The following is a 20928-nucleotide window of genomic DNA, read 5'->3' as shown; positions in this document are numbered from 1 at the left end:
CATTCAAGGGTTTTTCTTTATTTTTACAATTTTCTATATGACAACTTTGCACACTCTTGGCATTCTCTGAACCAGCTTCATGAGGTAGTCACCTGGAATGCATTTCAATTAACAGGTGTGCCTTGTTAAAAGTATATTTGTGGAATTATTTCCTTATTGCGTTTGAGCCAATCAGTTGTGTTGTGACAAGTTAGGGGTGGTATACAGAAGATAGCCTAGTTTGGGAAAAGACCAAGTCGCTATTATGGAAAGAACAGCTCAAATAAGCAAAGATAAACGACAGTCCATTACTTTAAGACATGAAGGTCAGTCAATACGGAACATTTCAAGAACTTTGAAAGTTTCCTCAAGTGCAATCGCAAAAAACATCAAGCTCTTTAATGAAACTGGCTGTTATGAGGACCACCACAGGAAAGGAAGCCTCAGTTACCTCTGCTGCAGAGGATAGAGTTAACTGCACCTCAGATTGCAGCCCAAATATATGTTTCAGAGTTCAAGTTAGACACATCTCAACATCAACTGTTCAGAGGAGACTGCGTGAATCAGGCCTTCATGGTCAAATTGCTGCAAAGAAACCACTACTAAAGGACACCAATGAGAAGAAGAGACTTGCTTGGTCCAAGAAACACGAGCAATGGACATTAGACCAGTGGAAAGGAGGAGGAGGTGTGATGGTATGTGGGTGCTTTGCTGGTGACACTGTCTGTGATTTCTTTCGGTTTCAAGGCACACTTAACCAGCATGGCTACCACAGCATTGTGCAGCGATACACCATCTCATCTGGTTTGCGCTTAGTGGGGCAATCATTTGTTTTTCAACAGGACAATGACCCAACACACCTCCAGGCTGTGTAAGGGCCATTTGACCAAGAAGGAGAGTGATGGAGTGCTGCATCAGATGACCTGGCCTCCACAATCACCTGACCTCAACCCAATTGAGATGGTTTGGGATGAGTTGGACGGCAGAGTGAAGGAAAAGCATCCAACAAGTGCTATGTGGGAAACCTTCAAGACTGTTGGAAAATAATTCCACATGAAGCTGGTTGAGAGAATGCCAAGAGTGTGCAAAGCTGTCATCAAGGCAAAGGGTTGCTACTTTGAAGATTTGGTTTACACTTTTTTGGTTTCTACATGATTCCATATGTGTTATTTCATAGTTTTGATGTCTTCACTATTATTCTACAATGTAGAAAATTGTAAAAATAAAGAAAAACCTTTGAATGAGTAGTTGTCCAAACGTTTGACTGGCACTGTATGTATATATATATAGTGCCTGCGGAAAGTATTCAGACCACTTGACTTTTTCCACGTTTTGTTAAGTTACAGTCTTATTCTAAAATGGATTCAATAAATACAAATCCTCAGCAATCTACACACAATACCCCATAAAGACAAAGTGAAAACCGTTTTTTAGAAAATACAGAAATACCTTATTTACATAAGTATTAATTGCCTTTGCTATGAGACTCGAAATTGAGCTCAGGTGCATCCTGTTTCGATTGATCGTCCTTGAGATGTTTCTACAACTTGATTGGAGTGCACCTGTGGTAAATTCTATTGATTGGACATGATTTGGAAAGTCACTGATGGATTCTGTTAAAATGTTACATTTTTCAATATAAACTGTAGTTTGTATCCTTTTTAGCGAGTGATTATTGTGAGTATTAATGGAGTTTAGGCCATGAAACTGTGTGTATACTAATTTAGAAAGGTGGACCTAATCAGATAAGAGGAAATTGCCTAGGATCAGAGAGCAGGGTCAGGCCCAGAAGATGGATAGCTAAACAAAGAGAGGGCAATGGACATTCCACAGGGGAAAGGAGAAACTCATTGGGTTCATAAAATGTATAGCTGGGGAGGTGACGCCTACAAAGGAAGAGTATAAAATGTGTTGTGAGCTTTCTAAAATGTATGCACTCAGCTGATGTCATCCTTGGTATTAAACACTTGAAACTTCTCTTGAGCTTTTGGTCTCAATTCCTTATTGCGAAGAGGTTGCAATAGCATTTTTCTTTAAACAGCACACACCCATCTAAATGAGGTCCCACAGTTAACAATGCTAAGGAATTGTCCTTAGCGCTCTGAGACAGGATTGTGTCGAGGCAGAGATCTGGGGAAGGGTACCAAAACAGTGCTGCAGCATTCAAGGTCCCCAAGAACACAGTGGCCTCCATCATTCTTAAATGGAAGATGTTTGGAACCACCGAGACTCATCCTAGAGCTGGCCGCCCGGCCAAACTGAACAATCGGGGGAGAAGGGCCTTGGTCAATGAGGTTACCAAAAAACTGATGGTCACTTTGACAGAGCTCCAGAGTTCCTCTGTGGAGATGGGAAAAACTTCTAGAAAGACAACCATCTCTGCAGCACTCCAGCAATCAGGCCTTTACGGTAGTGGCCAGACAGAAGCCACTCCTCAGTACAAGGCACATGACAGCCCGCTTGGAGTTTGCCAAAAGGCACCTAAAGGACTCTCAGACCATGAGAAGCAAGATTCTCTGGTCTGATGAAACCAAGATTGAACTCTTTGGCCTGAATGCCAAGAGTCACGTTTTTCTGTGGCAGGGACTTGGAGACTAGTCAGGATTGAGGAAAAGATGAACTGGGCAAAGTACAGAGATCCTTGATGAAAATCTACTCCAGAGTGCTCAGGACCTCAGACTGGGGCGAAGTTTCACCTTCCAACAGGACAACAACCCTAAGCACACAACCAAGACAACGCAGGAGTGGCTTCTGGACAAGTCTCTGAGTGTCCTCGAGTGACCCAGCCAATGCCCTGACTTGAACCCGATCAAACATCTCTGGAGAGACCTGAAAATAGCTGTGTAGCAACGCTCCCCATCCAACCTTACAGAGGTTGAGAGGATCTGCAGAGAAGAATGGGACAAACTCTCCAAATTCAGGTGTGCCAAGCTTGTAGCGTCATACCTAAGAAGACTCGATGCTGTAATCGCTGCCAAAGGTGCTTCAACGAAGTACTGAGTAAAGGGTCTGAATAATTATTAGGAAACATTTCTGAAAACCTGTTTTTCCTTTGTCATTATGGGGTATTGTGTGTAGATTGGTGAGGGGGAACAAAAACAATTTAATACATTTTACAATAAGGCTGTACCGTAACAAAATGTGGAAAAAGTTGAGGGGTCTGTATACTTTCTGAAGGCACTGTATATATATTTTGGGGGGACTCCGTCGGGGTCTCAACTTGCAGTTGAGAGTTACAGTAGTAGAATACACAAGGTGCAATTTCGAAATGTGGCTGTGCATCAGCAGTTTCTCTCACGTCAGTCACTGACATTCACTCAATAAGCCCACGTCAGCAAAAAAATATGTTGTTTGGTAAATTAGTCTAGGCAGCTATCTAATTACTGACCGGAAGGCCCCCATTGAATTTGTTAGTCACTCTCACTCAGATATCATATTAAAAACTGCAAACATTTCTCTCCACCCTATGGCAAATGTGTATACTTGCAGGAAATTAACTGTAAAACTGCTAATCTTTCACTACGCTTCATGTCATTTTTTGTTGAATTTCATGACATTTGTTGAAAATTACAAAATCTTCTCTCTGCCCATGGCAAAATGTGTAGAATTGCAGGAAATTAACTCTAAAACTAAATTTCACTTAGGGCCCCCATAAGGCTAGGACCGGCTCTGACTGCATGTGTGGGTATGGATGTGGGTACACAGACCCCCAAAGCCACTGCGGCCCTTCATGATGAGTTTTGATTTTTTTTTTGTCACCCACCCCCATCAAAGTTTCCCATCCATGCTTTAGGCTGTCAGGAGATAATTTAGTTCTAGGACCATTTGTGTACTTGAGCTTTGCCATGAAAAGCACAGCCATTGGACACGGGGAACGGTCTTTCATAATGACCCGCTGTGAAGAGAAAAACTACTTGAAAGTGAATCTCTTTATATGAGGACAGAAAGTGGAGGATACAATGGATTTCAAATGGCCTATTTGACCATTTCACACTTCACCCTCCCTCCCCTCTCTCCTAGGTGTCATTGAGAGTAGAGATTCGGCTAGCTAGCCAACATTGTGTGTGTGTGGAGGGGGGTGTAATCAGCTTCTCTGCTCTATCTAAACCCGACTGTGATGTAGTCACACCACATGTCCCCTGACTTACTCCAACAGTATCTGTAACACAATTAACATTCTCCTTATAGCCTTAACCTTTCCAATCAACATTCTCCCTCTAGGCTTTTAATGGCTGACATTATTAACCATGATATGAAATCTGAGTAGAAATTCATTACGTGACCTATGTGGCAAATAATGAAAGCTTCCGTTATTACCTTCTTTAGGGAAATGTAATATCATGTTCTTTTACTCATGAAGTGTGTGTTTAAAAAAATATGTTTTATAACTCAGTCCTCATGTCATCGACTGTATTTTTGGCTGCTACATACATTTATTAGTCATGCTTCAGAAGGGACACATAAACAAGGGTCACAAACACACAGAAGTCTAATTGTATGCTGTGTAGCAGAGGAGACATTTCCTTCCCTCATCAAGTTATATTCTGATGTGTTTCATTACACATGGAATAGTCTGACTGGTCGGTGGAATAAAAATATATGTCCGCCTATCTAGTCCAGTCTGTCTGTCTGTTTGGACATGTCTGCACTCTGTCTGTCAAGACCATGTCTATCTATGTCTGTCTCAGACGGTCTAGATGTGTCTCTCTCAGAGCCAGAATGATCTGTCTGTGTCTGTCTGTGTCTGTCTGTGTCTGTCTGTCTCTGTCTGTCTGTCTGTCTGTCTGTCTCTGTCTGTCTCTGTCTGTCTGTCTCTGTCTCTCTGTCTGTCTCTGTCTGTCTGTCTCTGTCTGTCTCTGTCTGTCTGTCTGTCTCTGTCTGTCTCTGTCTCTCTGTCTGTCTCTGTCTGTCTGTCTCTGTCTGTCTGTCTCTGTCTCTGTCTGTCTGTCTGTCTGTCTGTCTCTGTCTCTGTCTGTCTGTCTGTCTCTGTCTGTCTCTGTCTCTGTCTCTGTCTGTCTGTCTGTCTCTGTCTGTCTGTCTCTGTCTGTCTCTGTCTGTCTCTGTCTGTCTCTGTCTGTCTCTGTCTGTCTCTGTCTCTGTCTGTCTCTGTCTGTCTCTGTCTCTGTCTGTCTGTCTCTGTCTCTCTGTCTGTCTCTGTCTCTCTGTCTGTCTCTGTCTGTCTGTCTGTCTCTGTCTGTCTGTCTCTGTCTGTCTCTGTCTGTCTCTGTCTGTCTCTGTCTGTCTGTCTCTGTCTGTCTCTGTCTCTGTCTCTGTCTGTCTCTGTCTGTCTGTCTCTGTCTGTCTCTGTCTGTCTCTGTCTGTCTCTGTCTCTGTCTCTGTCTGTCTCTGTCTGTCTCTGTCTGTCTCTGTCTGTCTCTGTCTGTCTCTGTCTGTCTGTCCGTCCGTCCGTCCGTCACGCTCGCATATGAACGCCTGGTCCTTTTGTGGGTTCGTCACTTTGTTCCTTTTAAAGTTTTGATTGGTTGGCATGAGATCGATCCCATTGCAGCCATGTCATCACTTCACTGATGTCTTTCTGTTAGGCTGCATGAGAGCATGAATGATGAGGACATACTTTATTGTCCATTGAATATAACGTTTGCCTTAGAAAAAACAGTCAAAAACATAAATCGCAGAACGAACAAAATTTGAACCCAAGATATTGGAGTTTTGTTACGAAGACTCATCCACCATTTGTTATTTCCTCAGTCTCTAACCTTAATACACAACATATATATTTTTTTATGTCTTAGACAATCACTTATGGAGTCACTATTCTCTTCCTGGGAATGTCCTCTCTGGGCCCGCCCTTTCTACCTCAGTACATTACAACACTGGTAGCTCCTGTGGTCTGCAGTCCAGAGACAGATGGAGTCATTAGCAGTGCATCACTGGAGGTTACTGTGTACTGTGGCCAGTACTCTAACCCTCATTTGTAATGTAATAACAGGTCATTTACCAGGATCCTGCCGTAGCTCGTCTGCCATTGCTGAAATTAATACATAACATAGACTGTAGGACTGCACTATAATGTCAGGACCAATACGTGTTTTCCAGAGGGGTGATTCCTCACTAAACCAGGACTAAAAAATAACATGATTTTTACGAAATGTAATCCTTAAAATATTCCTTTTTAATTTTACCTTTATTTAACTAGGCAAGTCAGTTAAGAACAAATTCTTATTTTCAATGACGGCCTTGGAGGAAGGATTGTTAGCATATATTTGACATTTTGATCTTAAAGCATAATTGAGAAAGAATGTATTGAAGTTGGAATATTTGTGACATTTTGGCCTTACCCAGGCCTCCTTTAAGTCCCAATATTGTTTAATTTGTAGGTGCTACAAAGCAAAAATTGGTGTCATGACGCTTTTTTGTTGTTGTTGGACATAAGACTGTAAAACACCAGGAAATCATCTCCAAGTCCATTTTTACTCTGTATCAAAGTATTCCCACACATAATAGAGCTATACACTCAATGGCCAGTTTATTGGGTACACCCATCTAGTACCGGGTCGGACTGCCATTTGCCTCCAGAACAGACTGAATTATTTGGGTCATGGAAACATTGCTCAATTAGTACCAGGGTGCCTAACGTGTGCCAGGAAAATATTCCCCACACCAGGCAGGATGGGGCCATGGACTCGTGCTGCTTACGCCAAATTGTGACTGTGTCATCAGCATGACCCAACAGGAACTGAGATTCGTCGGATCAGGCAATGTTTTTCCACTCCTCAATTGTCCAGTGTTGGTGATCCAGCCTGGTCTCATATTTTTATTGTTTTATTTTTTATTTATCCTTTTTATTTAACTAGGCGGGTCAGTTAAGAACAAATTGTTATTTACAATGACGGCCTAGGAACAGTGGGTTAACTGGCTTGTTCAGGGGCAGAACAACAGATTTTTAAATTGTCAGCTCGGGGATTCGTTCTAGCAACCTTTCGGGTTACTGGCCCAATGCTCTATCCACTAGGCAGCCTACCGCCCCTCATAGACAAAACCTAACATAGTAAATGTAAACCCGGGACAATCATATTAGTATGATTTGTTACTTTTGGTATGATTACATGAGACAGATGGTTACTTAAGTCAAAACTAAAGGAGGGTGGGCGTATAACGCAAACCACTAGCAACCCGCAAAGGTTGTGTGTTCAAATCTCATCAACAGCATGGTCATCACACCTTGCGCTAGGAACACTAAAAGGCCATTCTAAATGTGCAGCTTTGTCACACAACACAATGCCAAAGATGTCTCAAATTTTGAGGGAGCGTGCAATTGGCATGCTGACTGCATGAATGCCCACCAGCGCTGTTGCCAGATAATTTAATGTTAATTTCTCTACCATAAGCAGCCTCCAACATCGTTTATAGAGAATTTGGCAGTACGTCTAACCGGCCTCACAACCACAGACCATTGCGCGGGGTTAGTCGAGGTAATTTGTACATGAAGGTAGGGGTAAAGTGACTATGCATAGATAATAAAGAGCGAGTAGCAGCAGTGTAAAAACAAAGGGGGGGTCAATGTAAATAGTCAGGGTGGCCATTTGATTAATTCAGCATGATTATGCACGGCCCCATGTCGCAGAGATCTGTACACAATTCCTGGAAGCTGAAAATGTTCCAGTTCTTCCATGGCCTGCATACTCACCAGACATGTCACCCATTGAGCATGTTTGGGATGTTCTGGATTGACGTGTACGACAGCGTGTTCCAGTTCCCACCAATATCCAGCAACTTCGCACAGCCATTGAAGAGGAGTGGGACAACATTCCACAGGCCACAATCAACAACCTGATCAACTCTATGCGAAGGAGATATGTCGCACTGCATGAGGAAAATGGTGGTCACACCAGATACTGATTGGTTTTCTGATCCACGCCCCTACTTTAAAAAAAAAAAGATATGTGACAAGGGCTGTGGCGGTCACAACATTTCATCAAGCAAATAACTGCTGGTGTCATGGTAATTGACTTAATTAACAAACACATTTAGCATCTCCTGGCTTCCCTACAAGCCACTGATGCAGACCTTTGGAACATCTACATTTGAGAAAGTCTAAATCCATGCAATATAGCCTACACCTTCACAATAAATCCATGATATATCTTAGACGAGTCTAAAGAAACATGAAATGAAGAAAATGTAGTCTATTTTAGAAGAACAGAATAGCATACTCTGAGTTGTCCTTATGTTAGGTCCTCATCTGGCTGTGCCATATGGCTGTGGGCTACACTAGTTCATTTAGCAGACAAGATTTGCTTAGAATTCTGTGACATTTTACATTATTTTATAGTATGAAGAATACAATTGAACAAAGCTGAATAAAATAGAAAGCATATGTTCTCCAAACAATTTGAGGGACATTCTGTGTTGAGCGGTTAACAAAGAAATAGGTACTCCTATATGCTTAATTTATAGTTATTAATGTAACTTTAGTTGTTCTACAAACGTTGGGCTATATGTTTTGATTTGTAATACATTGTAAGGTTCCATGATGCGACTCTAATGATTATTTGAAAAAAAGTTGCATGAAAGGCATGAGCTCTGCTTTGTTTTTCTTCACAGGCTGTACACACTTCATCAGTCTCTCATTCAAAATTTGACAAGCCCTTGATAATGCCTTGAATTTCCCGGCGACATCACCTTTGTGTGGCCGTAATGCCACCCCCAAAAAAATCCATGCCTTTTGCGGCCATTGTGCCCTTGGCTGAATATAATAATGATAATACCCTTCTCCTAGTGCTGCTTGCTCTGAAGCACCTCTCACTCACATGGCTCTCCATCACATGATCGGGTCTTTCTCACAGGCTACAAGTGAAGACAGACACATCCGGGACGCAACTGCGCGAGTCCTTATCCAATTCCGAGTTGGGTATTGAAGATATCGGAAAAACTGTTCACAATTACTTTTCGTCAGCCAACAAGATGAGTAGGCCTAACGAACAGCAAAAGCATGAGCCTATGTCCATCTACTATCCCAAATACTACAAAAGATGACCTATTCTGTGCGAGAAATAAATATTCCAAACATAGTTTGGGACAGTTGTGGGATGCGATTGATCTCAAATTAATACATCCACTAGCATAAAAACACTTGTTTTACGCAATGAGGCTGATGCAACAGATCAGAAAGTTTAGCTTAAAATGTTGATAAACTATTAAGCTATTTCTTCACATAAGCGCAGCAATGCACACAGGCTATAAGCGGGAAAACAACGTTATCAAAAGTGACCGCAAAAGTGATTATGCATGTAATGTTTTTATTACAAAGGCGCATTTTTATTTTGAATATTATTTTCCCCAAACTTGAAACTCACTCGCTGTTTATGTATGCCAGTTAGGCTCTACATCCCTTGTAAAGCGGATTAATGTGCTTAATTTTAAGAAGTTATTTGGCCACTTTAGTTGTGATACAAAACATATAGGCCTACAGTGCATTCGGAAATTATTCAGCCCCCTTGACTTTTTCCACATTTTGTTACGTTACAGCCTTATTCTAAAGTAGATTTTTTTTTATTACCCTCATCAACCTGCACAATACCCCATAATGACAAAAACAAAAGTTTTTTTGAAATTTTAGCAAATGTATTAAACATTTTTTTTAAATCACATTTACATAAGTATTCAGACCTTTAAGTCAGTACTTTGTTGAAGCACCTTTGGCAGCAATTACAGTCTTGAGTCTTCTTGTGTGTATGATGCTACAAGCGTGGCACACCTGTATTTGGAGAGTGTCTCCCATTCTTCTCTGCAGATCCTCTCAAGCTCTGTCAAGTTGGATGGGGAGCGTTGCTGCACAGCTATTTTGCACGTCTCTCCAGAGATGTTAGATTGGGTTCAAGTCTGGGCTCTGGCTGGGCCAATCAAGGACATTCAGAAACTAGTCCTGAAGCCACTCCTGCGTTGTCTTGGCTGTGTGCTTAGGATCGTTGTCCTGATGGAAGGTGAACCTACGCCCCTAGTCTGAGGTCCTGAGCACTCTGGAGTAGGTTTTCATAAAGGATCTCTTTTTTCTTTGCTCCGTTCCTCTTTCCCTCAATCCAGACTACTTTCCCAGTCCCTGCCGCTGAAAAACATCTCCACACCATGATGCTTCCAACCTAGCTTCACTGTAAGGATGGTGCCAGGTTTCTTTAGACCAGATAATCTTGTTTCTCATGGTCTGAGAGTCTTTAGGTGCCTTTTGGCAAACTCCAAGCAGGCTGTCGTGCCTTTTACTGAGGAGTGGTGGAGTGCTGCAGAGCTGGTTATTCTTCTGTAAGGTTCTCCCATCTCCACAGAGAGTGACCATCAGTTTTTTAGTCACCTCCCTGATCAAGGCCCTTCTCCCCCGATTGCTCAGTTTGGCCGGGCGTCCAGCTTTAGAAAGAGTCTTGGCGTTTCCAAACTTTTTCAATGTAATAATGATGGAGGCCACTGTGTTCTTAGGGACCTTCAATGCTGCAGACATTTTTTTGGTACCCTTCCCCAGATCTGTTCCTTCGACACAATCCTGTTTCGGAACTCTATGAACATTTTCTTTAACATCATGTCTTGGTTTTTGCTCTGATATGCACTGTCAACTGTGGGACCTTATATCGACAGGTGTGTGCCTTTCCAAATCATGTCCAATCAATTGAATTTACCACAGGTGGACTCCAATCAAGTTGTAGGAGCATCTCAAGGATGATCAATGGAAACAGGATGCACATGAGCTGAATTTCGAGGGTTTGAAGACTTATGTATATAAGTTATTTCTGTTTTATATTTTTTAATGTGCAAACATTTCTAAAAACCTGTTTTCGCTTTGTCGTTATGGGGTATTGTGTGCAGATTGATGAGAAAAAAATCTATGTGATCCATTTTAGAATAAGACTGTAATGTAACAAATTGTTTAAAAAGAGAAGTGGTCTGAATACTTTCCGAATGCACTGTATGGGTTAGGCTACATGAGGTGTGTGACTATAATTAGAAAAAGTCACAAAAAACAATCATTATTTCTTGTCTTATGCTGGGGCATCATTCATAAGAAAATATATAATTCACAAGTGATAGGCTAATATTGTTTACCCATCAGACTATTCTTGATTTAATCTTGTCTTTATCTATTCTAAATAATATAATAATATATGTTTATGTATTCTAAATAATATTATTTTTGATTTTGAGTGGACCATTATCATGCACTTTTCTCGAAACAGTGGCTGGGGGGAAGATATATGTCACCTATGTACTTAAATAGCGAATGGAGAAATCCATAGATTATGGCCTAATGAATTAATTTCAATTGACTGATTTCCTTATATGAACTGTGATTTAGTAAACATTTTGAAATTGTTGCATGTTTACTTTTTAGCCACTTTGCAACTATTTAGCGTGTTATCAAACCCTTCCCCTAATCTTAACCCTTTAAATGGATACTGTGGGATTTTGTCAGTGAGGCCCTTTATCTACTTCCCTGGAGTCAGATGAACTTGTGTCTATGGGTATCTTCTAGTAAATACCTCATTGCCAAAATCCCAAAGTATTCCTTTAACCTAACTCCTAACCTTAATCCTATCCTAACCTAACCCTTAGCCTAGCTAATGTTAGCCAGCTAGCTAATGTTAGCCAGCTAGCTAATGTTAGCCAGCTAGCTAATGTTAGCCAGCTAGCTAATGTTAGCCAGCTAGCTAATGTTAGCCAGCTAGCTAATGTTAGCCAGCTAGCTAATGTTAGCCAGCTAGCTAATGTTAGCCAGCTAGCTAACTTTAGCCAGCTAGCTAACGTTAGCCACAACAAATTGGAATTAATAAAATGTTGCACATTGGAAACATATTGTACGTTTTGCAAATTTGCAACATATTGTACATTTAGCAAATTCGTAACATATGATACAAATTGTAATTTGTAACATATCGTGCAAAATGGATGATGGACATCCACAAATTAATGCGTACCATATGAAACGTAACATATACTAAATGGAGTGTCCTGGATTTACGTAAAGAATAATACGAAATTCTCTGAGACCAGGCTGAGTGATCATGTACCCACTGAAGCCGCCACTTCTTGTTTTTAGCTGATAGGAGTGGAACCAGGTGTGGTCGTCTGTTGCAATAGCCCATCCGTGACAAGTTGTTCCGTTCTGCACACCACTGTTATACTGCACCGTTATTTGCCTGTTTGTGGCTCGCCTGTTAGCTTACACGATTCTTGCCATTCTCTTTCGACCTCTCATCAACAAGCTGTTTTCACCCACAGACCGCCGCTGACTGGATGTCTCGCTAAAACCCTAGACATTGTTGTGCACGAAAAGCCCAGGAAGCTGACCATTTCTGAGATACTGGAACCTGCGCGCCGGGAAGCAACGATCATACCATGCTCAAAGTCTCTTAGGTCACTCGTTTTGCCCGTTCTAACGTTCAATCGAACAGTAACTGAATGCCTCGATGTCTGCTTTATATAACAAGCCACGGCCCTGTGACTCACTGTCTGTTGGAGAGAACCATTTTTGTGAACAGGGTGATGTACCTAATAAACTGTCAACTCAGTGTATGTGATCCTATACAAATGTAAGCAAGGTTTGAAATGATTATGTTTTGGTCAATTATTATATATGTTTGGGCTTCTTGTGGCTAATTTGTAATTATGTTCTGGCCCTTTGACCATCAGCTCAATGAAAAAAATCAGCCTGTGGCTGTATCCCTGCTTTAGGTATACACGCCATAACAGCTCTTTTTTTTTGTTGAGTGTTCAAGCAGAGGAGTTGTATGCCTTCGACTAGATTTTGTGTATAGAGCACACTTCTGGCAAAACAGTATTCAGTTTTTCCTCCAGGTTTTCTTCCATTTTCTGCAATGTTGCAAACTAACATAAGCAACAACTCTGTGTCCTACCCGGTGACAAACACACAATACGCCTTCTACGGCCATATGGGAGAGGGTTGTTAAAATGTAACATCAAATCAAATTTTGCCGCTGGAAGCCAGCAGACCATACGAGCCGTTTCGACAAATTCAAAATACTCCGGACCTCCAAAGGAGGCGTGACAACAGCATGATTTGGAGGTATGGCTATGCAAGATTACATTGCCTACTATGTCAATCTGTATAAAATGGGCCATAACTTTAAAATTAACAGAGATCCTACTCTCAAACTTTGAAATGCCCGTAGAGTATATTATGCTCAATATAATAAAGCATTTGGCTAATCGACAATGGTAGATTTTCAAAATTACTCTATATATTTTTCAATATTTATTAATTCATGTAGTTTTTTTGTTGAAATCAAAGTACTACTCATATTACAGAGCAAAGCTTCATATGACACAGGTTCTTGCTTTGTAGCACTTACAGATTAAACATTATGGAGTCTTAAAGGAGTCCTGGGTAAGGCCAAAATGTCAACAATATTCCAACTTCAATTAATTATTTCTCAATTATGCCTTTAGATAAAAATGTAAAATATATGTCAACAATCCTTCCTCAAAATTATGCTTTGGATGAAATTTATTGAAAATCCCCCAAATTATGGTATTTTTTTGTCCTGGTTTTGTGAGGAATCACCCACAGGCGCATCACTAGGACTGGCTCCTCTATCACACACGCAGAAGGATGTACATACGCAGGCCAGGCACGCATAGCGATCAATCCTTTGGTGCCGAGTGCTGTGATCTCATTTCCTGCTGACTCTGCTGTACTGACAAACAGCCCTCGGATATCTCTGTCACTGATTGTGGAGGTGTGCGTCTCACTGTCTGAAAATGCATTTTATTAAAAAACTAGAAAACAATCCATCTTCACAATCCTGACTGAGCGATTACTCTGAGCTCTTGTTTATAACTTTTCAGTGTCCCCTGTTCAATAATGTCATGGTAGTTATTACAATTTTATGAAAAATGTATAGAATGGTGCATTATTGAACAGGGAACAGTGAAAAGTTATAAATAACAGCTCAGGGTAATGACTGACACATTTCCAATCAGTCATATTCCCAATATGACTCTTAAATATAATTGTTTTAAATCCCGCAACCCCAAGACAACACACACACTTTATTTTCATGTTGGTGCGACATATTATGAGCCTTTATGCAGTTTGTTTGACCATTTCACTCTGAACCTTGACCTGCAGGTGCTGACCGTCCTGCAAGAGGTGTTCCCGGCGGTGCAGGCAGCAGAGATGGCTGTGAAGCTGCGCCCCCTGTGGTGGGAGGGCTGGCAGACACTGGGCCGTGCCCAGCTTGGTCTGGGAGAGGTGGACCTGGTCAGTATTACCGCACGCTTGTCATACTATTGTGCCAGCCCTAAACAAACTGTGCTGTCTTGGATATTTTCTTTTCACATGGTCCTTTTGAGCAACTATGGAGGATGTGTAACCAGGCCAGCTTGGTTGTCCCGGGTAGGTTTTGCGCTGTAGTGTGACAAGCATTCAAGTTGTGTTTTATGCACAACTAGGTAGCCTAACTTGAGATCCAGGCGCATAAAAACAAAATATATTAGTGCATAATGCACTTCTCCCTTTGACATCAATGCAAGGTTTAAGTGAACAACTGGGTGTTAATGCATCTGTATCTCATGTTAGGTTTCAGTCCACTGTAGGGAGGTGAGTCTGCAGAGAAGTGGCCCTAGCTCGTCTGTCATCCCCACATACACTGATGTACCAGTCATTACCCCGAGCTCCTATTTATAACTGTTCTCTGTTCTCTGTGTAATAAAGTGGCTCTTCTTTTAAATCACATCCAAGTGCCCAGGGCATGGAAGATTACTTAAAGTGCCCAACAGTGCTCACCTGAACCTCTCTGTACAGTGGGTATCATAAGTATTCACCCCCTTGGATTTCTTCACATTTTATTGTTACAAAATGGGATTAAATTGGATTTAATTATCATTTTTTGTCAGTAATCTAAACACCATAGTCTAATGTCAAAGTGGAAGTTCTATCAATTTTTAAAGATGAATGAAAAATGAAAAAGTATTCACACCCCTGAGTTAATACATGTTAGAATCACCTTTGGCAGTGATTACAGCTTTGAGTCTTCATGGGTAAGTCTTTAAGAGCTTTGCACACCTGGATTGTGCAATATTTGCCCATTTCTTCTTTTCAAAATGATTCAAGCTCTGTCAAGGTGTTGGCGATAATGGCAAGACAGCACTTTTCAAGTCTTGCCATGCAGATTTAAGTCAGAACTGTAACTTGGCCACTCAGGAACATCAACTGTCTTCTTGGTAATCAATTCAAATGTTGGTTTGGCCTTGTGTTGTAGGTTATTGTCCTGCTGAAAGGTACATTCGTCTCCCAGTGTCTGGTGTAAAGTAGACTGAAGTAGGTTTTCCTGTGGGATTTTGCCTGTGCTTAGTTCCAGACCATTTATGAATAACTCTGAATAACTCCAGAGTATTTGCTGATGTCAAGCATAACCATACCATGAAGCATCCACCACCATGCTTGAAAATAAGGAGGCAGTTACTCAGTGATGTGCTGTTGGATTTCCCCCTAAATATAAGGCTTTGCATTTAGGCCAAACGGTTTATTCCTTTGGCAGTATTACTTTAATATGTTGTTGCATACAGGATTAATGTTTTGGAATATTTTTTTTATTCTGTATATATTTTTTTTCACTCTGTCAATTGTGGAGTCACTACAATGTTGTTGATCCATCCTCAGTTTTCTCCCATCACAGCCATTGAACTCTGTAGCTGTTTTAAAATCATGGTGACATCCCTAAGCACTTTCCTTCCTGTCCTGCAGCTCAGTTCAGAAAGACGACTGTATCTTTGATGTGTCTAGTTGGTTTAATACATCATCCCCAGCATAATTATTAACTTGACCATGCTTAAAGAGATATTAAATGCCTGATTTGTTATTGTTACCCATCTACCAATCATTGCCCTTCTTTGAGGCTTTCAACAAGCAACCTCTTCTTTATAGTTGAATATGTGCTTGAAATTCAGTACTTGACTGATGTTGTGTGTATGGGGGCCAGAGAAAGGGGTAGTCAGTCATTCAAAAATAATCTCAATCCCTATTGTAATTTATTATGTAATTTGTTCAAACAAATTTGACTAGAATTAAGACGCTTTCCTGAAAAAAAGGGAGGGAATACTAATGCAAAGAGGATATTTGAGATATTGAATTTTCTTTTTAGTTTGACATTATGGAGAATTTTGTGCCAGTCAAAAAGTTTGGACACACCTACTTATTCAAGGGTATTTCTTTATTTGTACTATTTTCTACATTAGAATAATAGTGAAGACATCAAAACTATGAAATAACACACATGGAATCATGTAGTAACCAAAAAAGTGTTAAACAATTAAAATATATTTGAGATTTGAGATTCTTCAAAGTAGCAACCCTTTGCCTTGATGACAGCTTTGTACACTCTTGGCATTCTGACAACCAGCTTCACATGGAATGCTTTTCCAACAGTCTTTAAGTTCCCACATATGCTGAGCACTTGTTGGCTGCTTTTCCTTCACTCTGCGGTCCAACTCATCCAAAACCATCTCAATTGGATTGAGGTTGGGTGATTGTAGAGGCCAGGTCATCTGATGCAGCACACCATCACTCTCCTTCTTGGTCAAATAGCCCTTACACAGTCTGGAGGTGTGTTGGGTCATTGTCATGTTGAAAAACAAATGATAGTCCCACTAAGCGCAAACCAGATGGGATGGCGTATCACTGCAGAATTCTGTGGTAGCTATGCTAGTTAAGTGTGACTTGAATTCTAAATATATCACTGACAGTGTCACCAGCAAAGCACCCACATCATCACACCTCTTCCTCCATACTTCACGGTGGGAACAACACATGCGTCTCACAAAGACATGGCACTTGAAACCAAAAATTTCTAATTTATACTCATCAGACCATAGGACAGATTTCCACCAGTCTAATGTCCATTGCTTGTGTTTCTTGGACCAAGCAAGTCTCTTCTTATTATTGGTGTCCTTTTAGTAGTAGTTTCTTTGCATCAATTCGACCATGAAGGCCTGATTCAGGCAGTCTCCTCTGAACAGTGGATGTTGAGATGTGTATGTTACTTGAACTCTGAAGCATTTATTTGGGCTGCAATTTCTGAAGCTGGTAACTCTCGTGAACTTATCCTCTGCAGCAGAGGTAACTCTGGGTCTTTCTTACTTGCCTTTAAAATTAAAAAACATTGATGTGGCTGACTAGGTTAAACAAATGTGGTTTGTACTGACAATTGAGTTGTGGTCCGAAGTCTGGGTTTAAGGGTCTCTTTTCCAAGCTTAAAAGGATGGACATTAAACATTGGCCAATCTGTCAATCCAGCATGACTTCTGCCGCCCTCAAAACAACTGTAAACTCGGAACTGGGAAATCTGACTTCAAGACAACTGGGAACTCGGGAGAAAAAACCTCAGTCTGGGAAAAGACGTTTTGAACGGTCATCCAACTCTGAATTGTAAGTCGGGAACTCTGGCCTCTTTCTAGAATTCCGACCTGAAGATCACTGACGTCATCATGATTCGACTTTGTTTTTTTTTACCCGAGTTTCCAGTTGTCTTGAAAGCACCATAAATCCAGACAATGCCAAATGACAAAAGTTTGATGACAAAATTTGCGAATGAAGGACCGCCGCGCCACCTTCCTGTTCAAATGAGCACAGCACAAGGTGAGTCCAAAAATGTATTGTATGCTGCTGCATAAATGATATAAGATGCCAGGGAGATATGTACACTGTAGCTAAGAAAGTAATACTAAGTGTATGTTGTGTACTAAGATGTTAGTAGCCCATGTTCCTCACCCTAATAATGTGGTCCCTTTCCCCTATTAATTTCACCTAGTGTTCTGACTTGGTGGTGCACATGTAGCCTATAGCCTGTTTTAGATTAATGTAATCATTGAATATTGTAAATGCTTTCATTGTCTGCTTATATGCCCCCTGTATTTATCATACGGTTCTAACTTGGTGTGCAGGGAGAATACTGTAAGAACGGCCCATGTTCTAAATTCTGTCGCTGTACATTTCAAAAGTGCCGAACATATAGTTATATTGACTACATCTGTTCTACCTCGCTCATTAATGTCTCAATCGGAATTACGGATTGCCTCTTATCCGCTCGCCGTACCCTTATGCCGTAGTTTGTACATTTCAATTGTCAGTAGAAACAACATTTGTTTAAGCAAGTCAGCCATATCAGCTATGTGTTTGTAAAAGGAAATACATTAGGCTGAATGAACCATTTTGCTGCCAGACAAAGCTGCGCTGATAGCCAGGTGTAGTAGTGGTACGGTGTTGGTACTGCTGTTGGGACTCTGCTGTTAAGAATGCTTTATGTAGGCCCTAACAGTTTGTGGGCACCATTTGTCACCATTTATAGTGTAATTAATCTATAGTTTAGTGTTGTGTAGTGGCTTTCCTGGAATGCATCTAAAAAAAATAAAAAAATGTCTAGTTTGCCCCATCAAGATTTACATGCTAAAATTGCCCCTGTATCTGTATGAAAACTGGTTGGATCACAGTTAGACGACTACTCTGCTGTTTAGAGATGAGAGAAAAAAAACACCTTGCTGAACTCAGAAACCCTATGGCTAATGGCACTGTGTACATCTCTCTGTCTCTAATGTCCCAGGGCAACAGAACTGTCAGAAGTGTACCCAAAACAACAATGGGAAGTGTTGAAAATTGCCTGAGCTGAAGCTCGCCAAATATATATACACACTTCCAATACATATAATGGATAGGTATTAGGAGCAGAGGAGAAAGTGCCTGTCTATTTTAAGAGGGCTTGTTCAGTCGAGTTTCAGGACATTGTGTGCATTGACTTGTTTGAGTAGTGCCATGTTTGCACATGGACTGGCGCAGTGATCTCCTGCATCACATATTCAAGTCTCCTGTTTGTTTTTTCATGTTTGCTTTTCTCTCTCTCTCTTTTCTATCTACCTTTCAGTTTTCTCTTAGTCTGTTTCCCTCTGTTTTTTTCTGCCATTTACCTTTCCTTTCCTCTCTCTTTACCTAGTGCCCGGAATTGACTCTTAACGGCATGCGTGCTATAATTAGGTGTCTAACGGTTCACTAAACCAGCAGTGGCAACGTACTCTCTCTAATCTGCTGGGAAACAAACACATTCCCAAACTGGAGACTTTAAACGATGATGGAGAAATCCTCTTGGTTTATCGACCCCACCACTCGCCATCGTACAGAACTTGTTCCTGGCTGCGCCTCAAAAAGGACATGATTGAAATGTGGCAATTGAGACTTGAATTTCGAATACAACGTGCGCATAGGCTCTAGTTGTTTTAACGGAATAGCGTCACATTTTTCCCCCCAGCTCAGATTTACTCAAGTCATACAATACAGCGTAGGCATAGCCTATGGGCCTAGTGTTTTTGAATTGTTATTTTATGTATTCATTCGGGTTCACAGAGCAGACCGACCCTAGATCCCCATACTGAACGGTTCAGTATGAACACATCTACTGTTGCACCCCTAACTCTAATAATGCTATAATAGTGCTGTAATAATAAATCATCCAATTTTTAGAGGGTTATAACAAAAGCAGGCCCTTAGAACTAAGGGACGGTTTTGTCATTTGGTTGGGGAATTATTGTGGTAATAAACTAAGGAGCACAGAGGACCTAATTCCAACCTTGACGGAACAATGCTTTTGAAAGAGTTGTTCGAATACGAACCATTTATCATACGAGTCTTGACTTGCCTGAGTTAATTTGTCAAAACTCTGGTTCTTCTTGGCAGTTTCACTTGACTTGGCCTTTATGGTATTTTTGTTTGCATACCTGTGACAGTTGGGGAAACCAAACCAGTCTCTTTCAGGAATGTTGGCCTAAAAAGAGCTGAGGTTTCCTTTATTAGAGAGTGGCAGAAAGTTGCAAGTCCCATCCATTTAACATACGGATACAGACCATAAAAGTCAGGGTGTGGTTGTGGAGCCCTGTAATGGTGTCTTGTAAAATCACTTCACCACTGTGAATCACATCGTGGTCTTGTTTGGACCCTCAGGAATATAAGAGGGGAAATGATCTATGCTCCTTTTTTTTTTTTACTCCCTTTTTACTTTTCATTAAATGCTTCCCTGTTTGAGTCTGTTGGCCAGGCACTGGCAAAGGTCTTCTTTCCCATGGATGGAACGTGATCCTGGGGCTCAGTGTGAGTGGCATGCTGCCTTCATCATGGAGCCCAGGAAAGATACTGGGGAAGTGGTAGCGAGAAAGGGAGCAGGAGACTGAGACAGAGAGAGAGTAGGAGAGAGCAGGAGAGAAAGGGAAGAGTGCATGACAGATTGGCTTCACAACATATGGGAACAGGAATCTATAACTAGGGCCTAGGGTTTTCCCTGGTGGAAATACCCATGGGACAGTTACCTAATTATCAAAATAAATAAAGTTGTATATATCTTGTCTCATTAATCTACTGCTGTGAAAAGCTTTTAGGCTTGGAGGAGGAAGTGCCCAGCCCCCATCTTGGAACTCATCACCATAACAAAAAGTCTGTTGTTAATGAGTTTGGTCGGAGATAGCTAGAAGGGATTCAGCAATGCATTTCTAATGGTAGGCTATTCAACTCGTTTCATTCACGATCAGCTGTAATTTTCGAACTCATAGATATCATCACTTAGTGGTAGATTGTTTGACTTATTAAGCCCCGTTACTGTGCGAAGTAGGATTTCTTCTCCTCTGTTAGACGATAATGTGTAAATCTATGTACTTCTGCCTGGTCAGATGAATGATGGAGACTGGAATAACGACGCAGTAAATCTCTATACTGAAACGAATGTGACGGGGAGAAGTGTTGTGCTTGACGTAGCTGATGTACTGATAGACTACAGCTACATTGTTGACATACTCATGCTTCGTCGCATCATCAAATTAGAGGAAATGATAGAGAGGAAATGCATATACTGTACGCCAGACTTGCATACGGATCACTTTAACAGTTCCGTTTTCACAAATCATGTGATTCCTTTGATTTTTAGTTGTGCACCATTTTTGACAGGATGTGGT

The 20928-nt window shown here is 41.0% G+C and overlaps 1 protein-coding gene across 1 annotated transcript in view; it reads left to right on the top strand.

Moving 5' to 3' along the window:
- LOC139551685 (tetratricopeptide repeat protein 33-like) overlaps nt 1-20928 on the top strand; it is a 60037-nt gene that overhangs the window by 29443 nt on the left and 9666 nt on the right. Inside the window, exon 4 of the mRNA XM_071362959.1 lies at nt 14072-14203. Coding sequence (XP_071219060.1) covers nt 14072-14203 — 132 coding nt within the window. The remainder of the gene's footprint in view (nt 1-14071; nt 14204-20928) is intronic.

The sequence above is a fragment of the Salvelinus alpinus genome, chromosome 24 (assembly GCF_045679555.1).
Source record: "Salvelinus alpinus chromosome 24, SLU_Salpinus.1, whole genome shotgun sequence".
NCBI classification, from domain to species: domain Eukaryota; kingdom Metazoa; phylum Chordata; class Actinopteri; order Salmoniformes; family Salmonidae; genus Salvelinus; species Salvelinus alpinus.
This window is presented reverse-complemented; position numbering and strand designations above follow the sequence as displayed.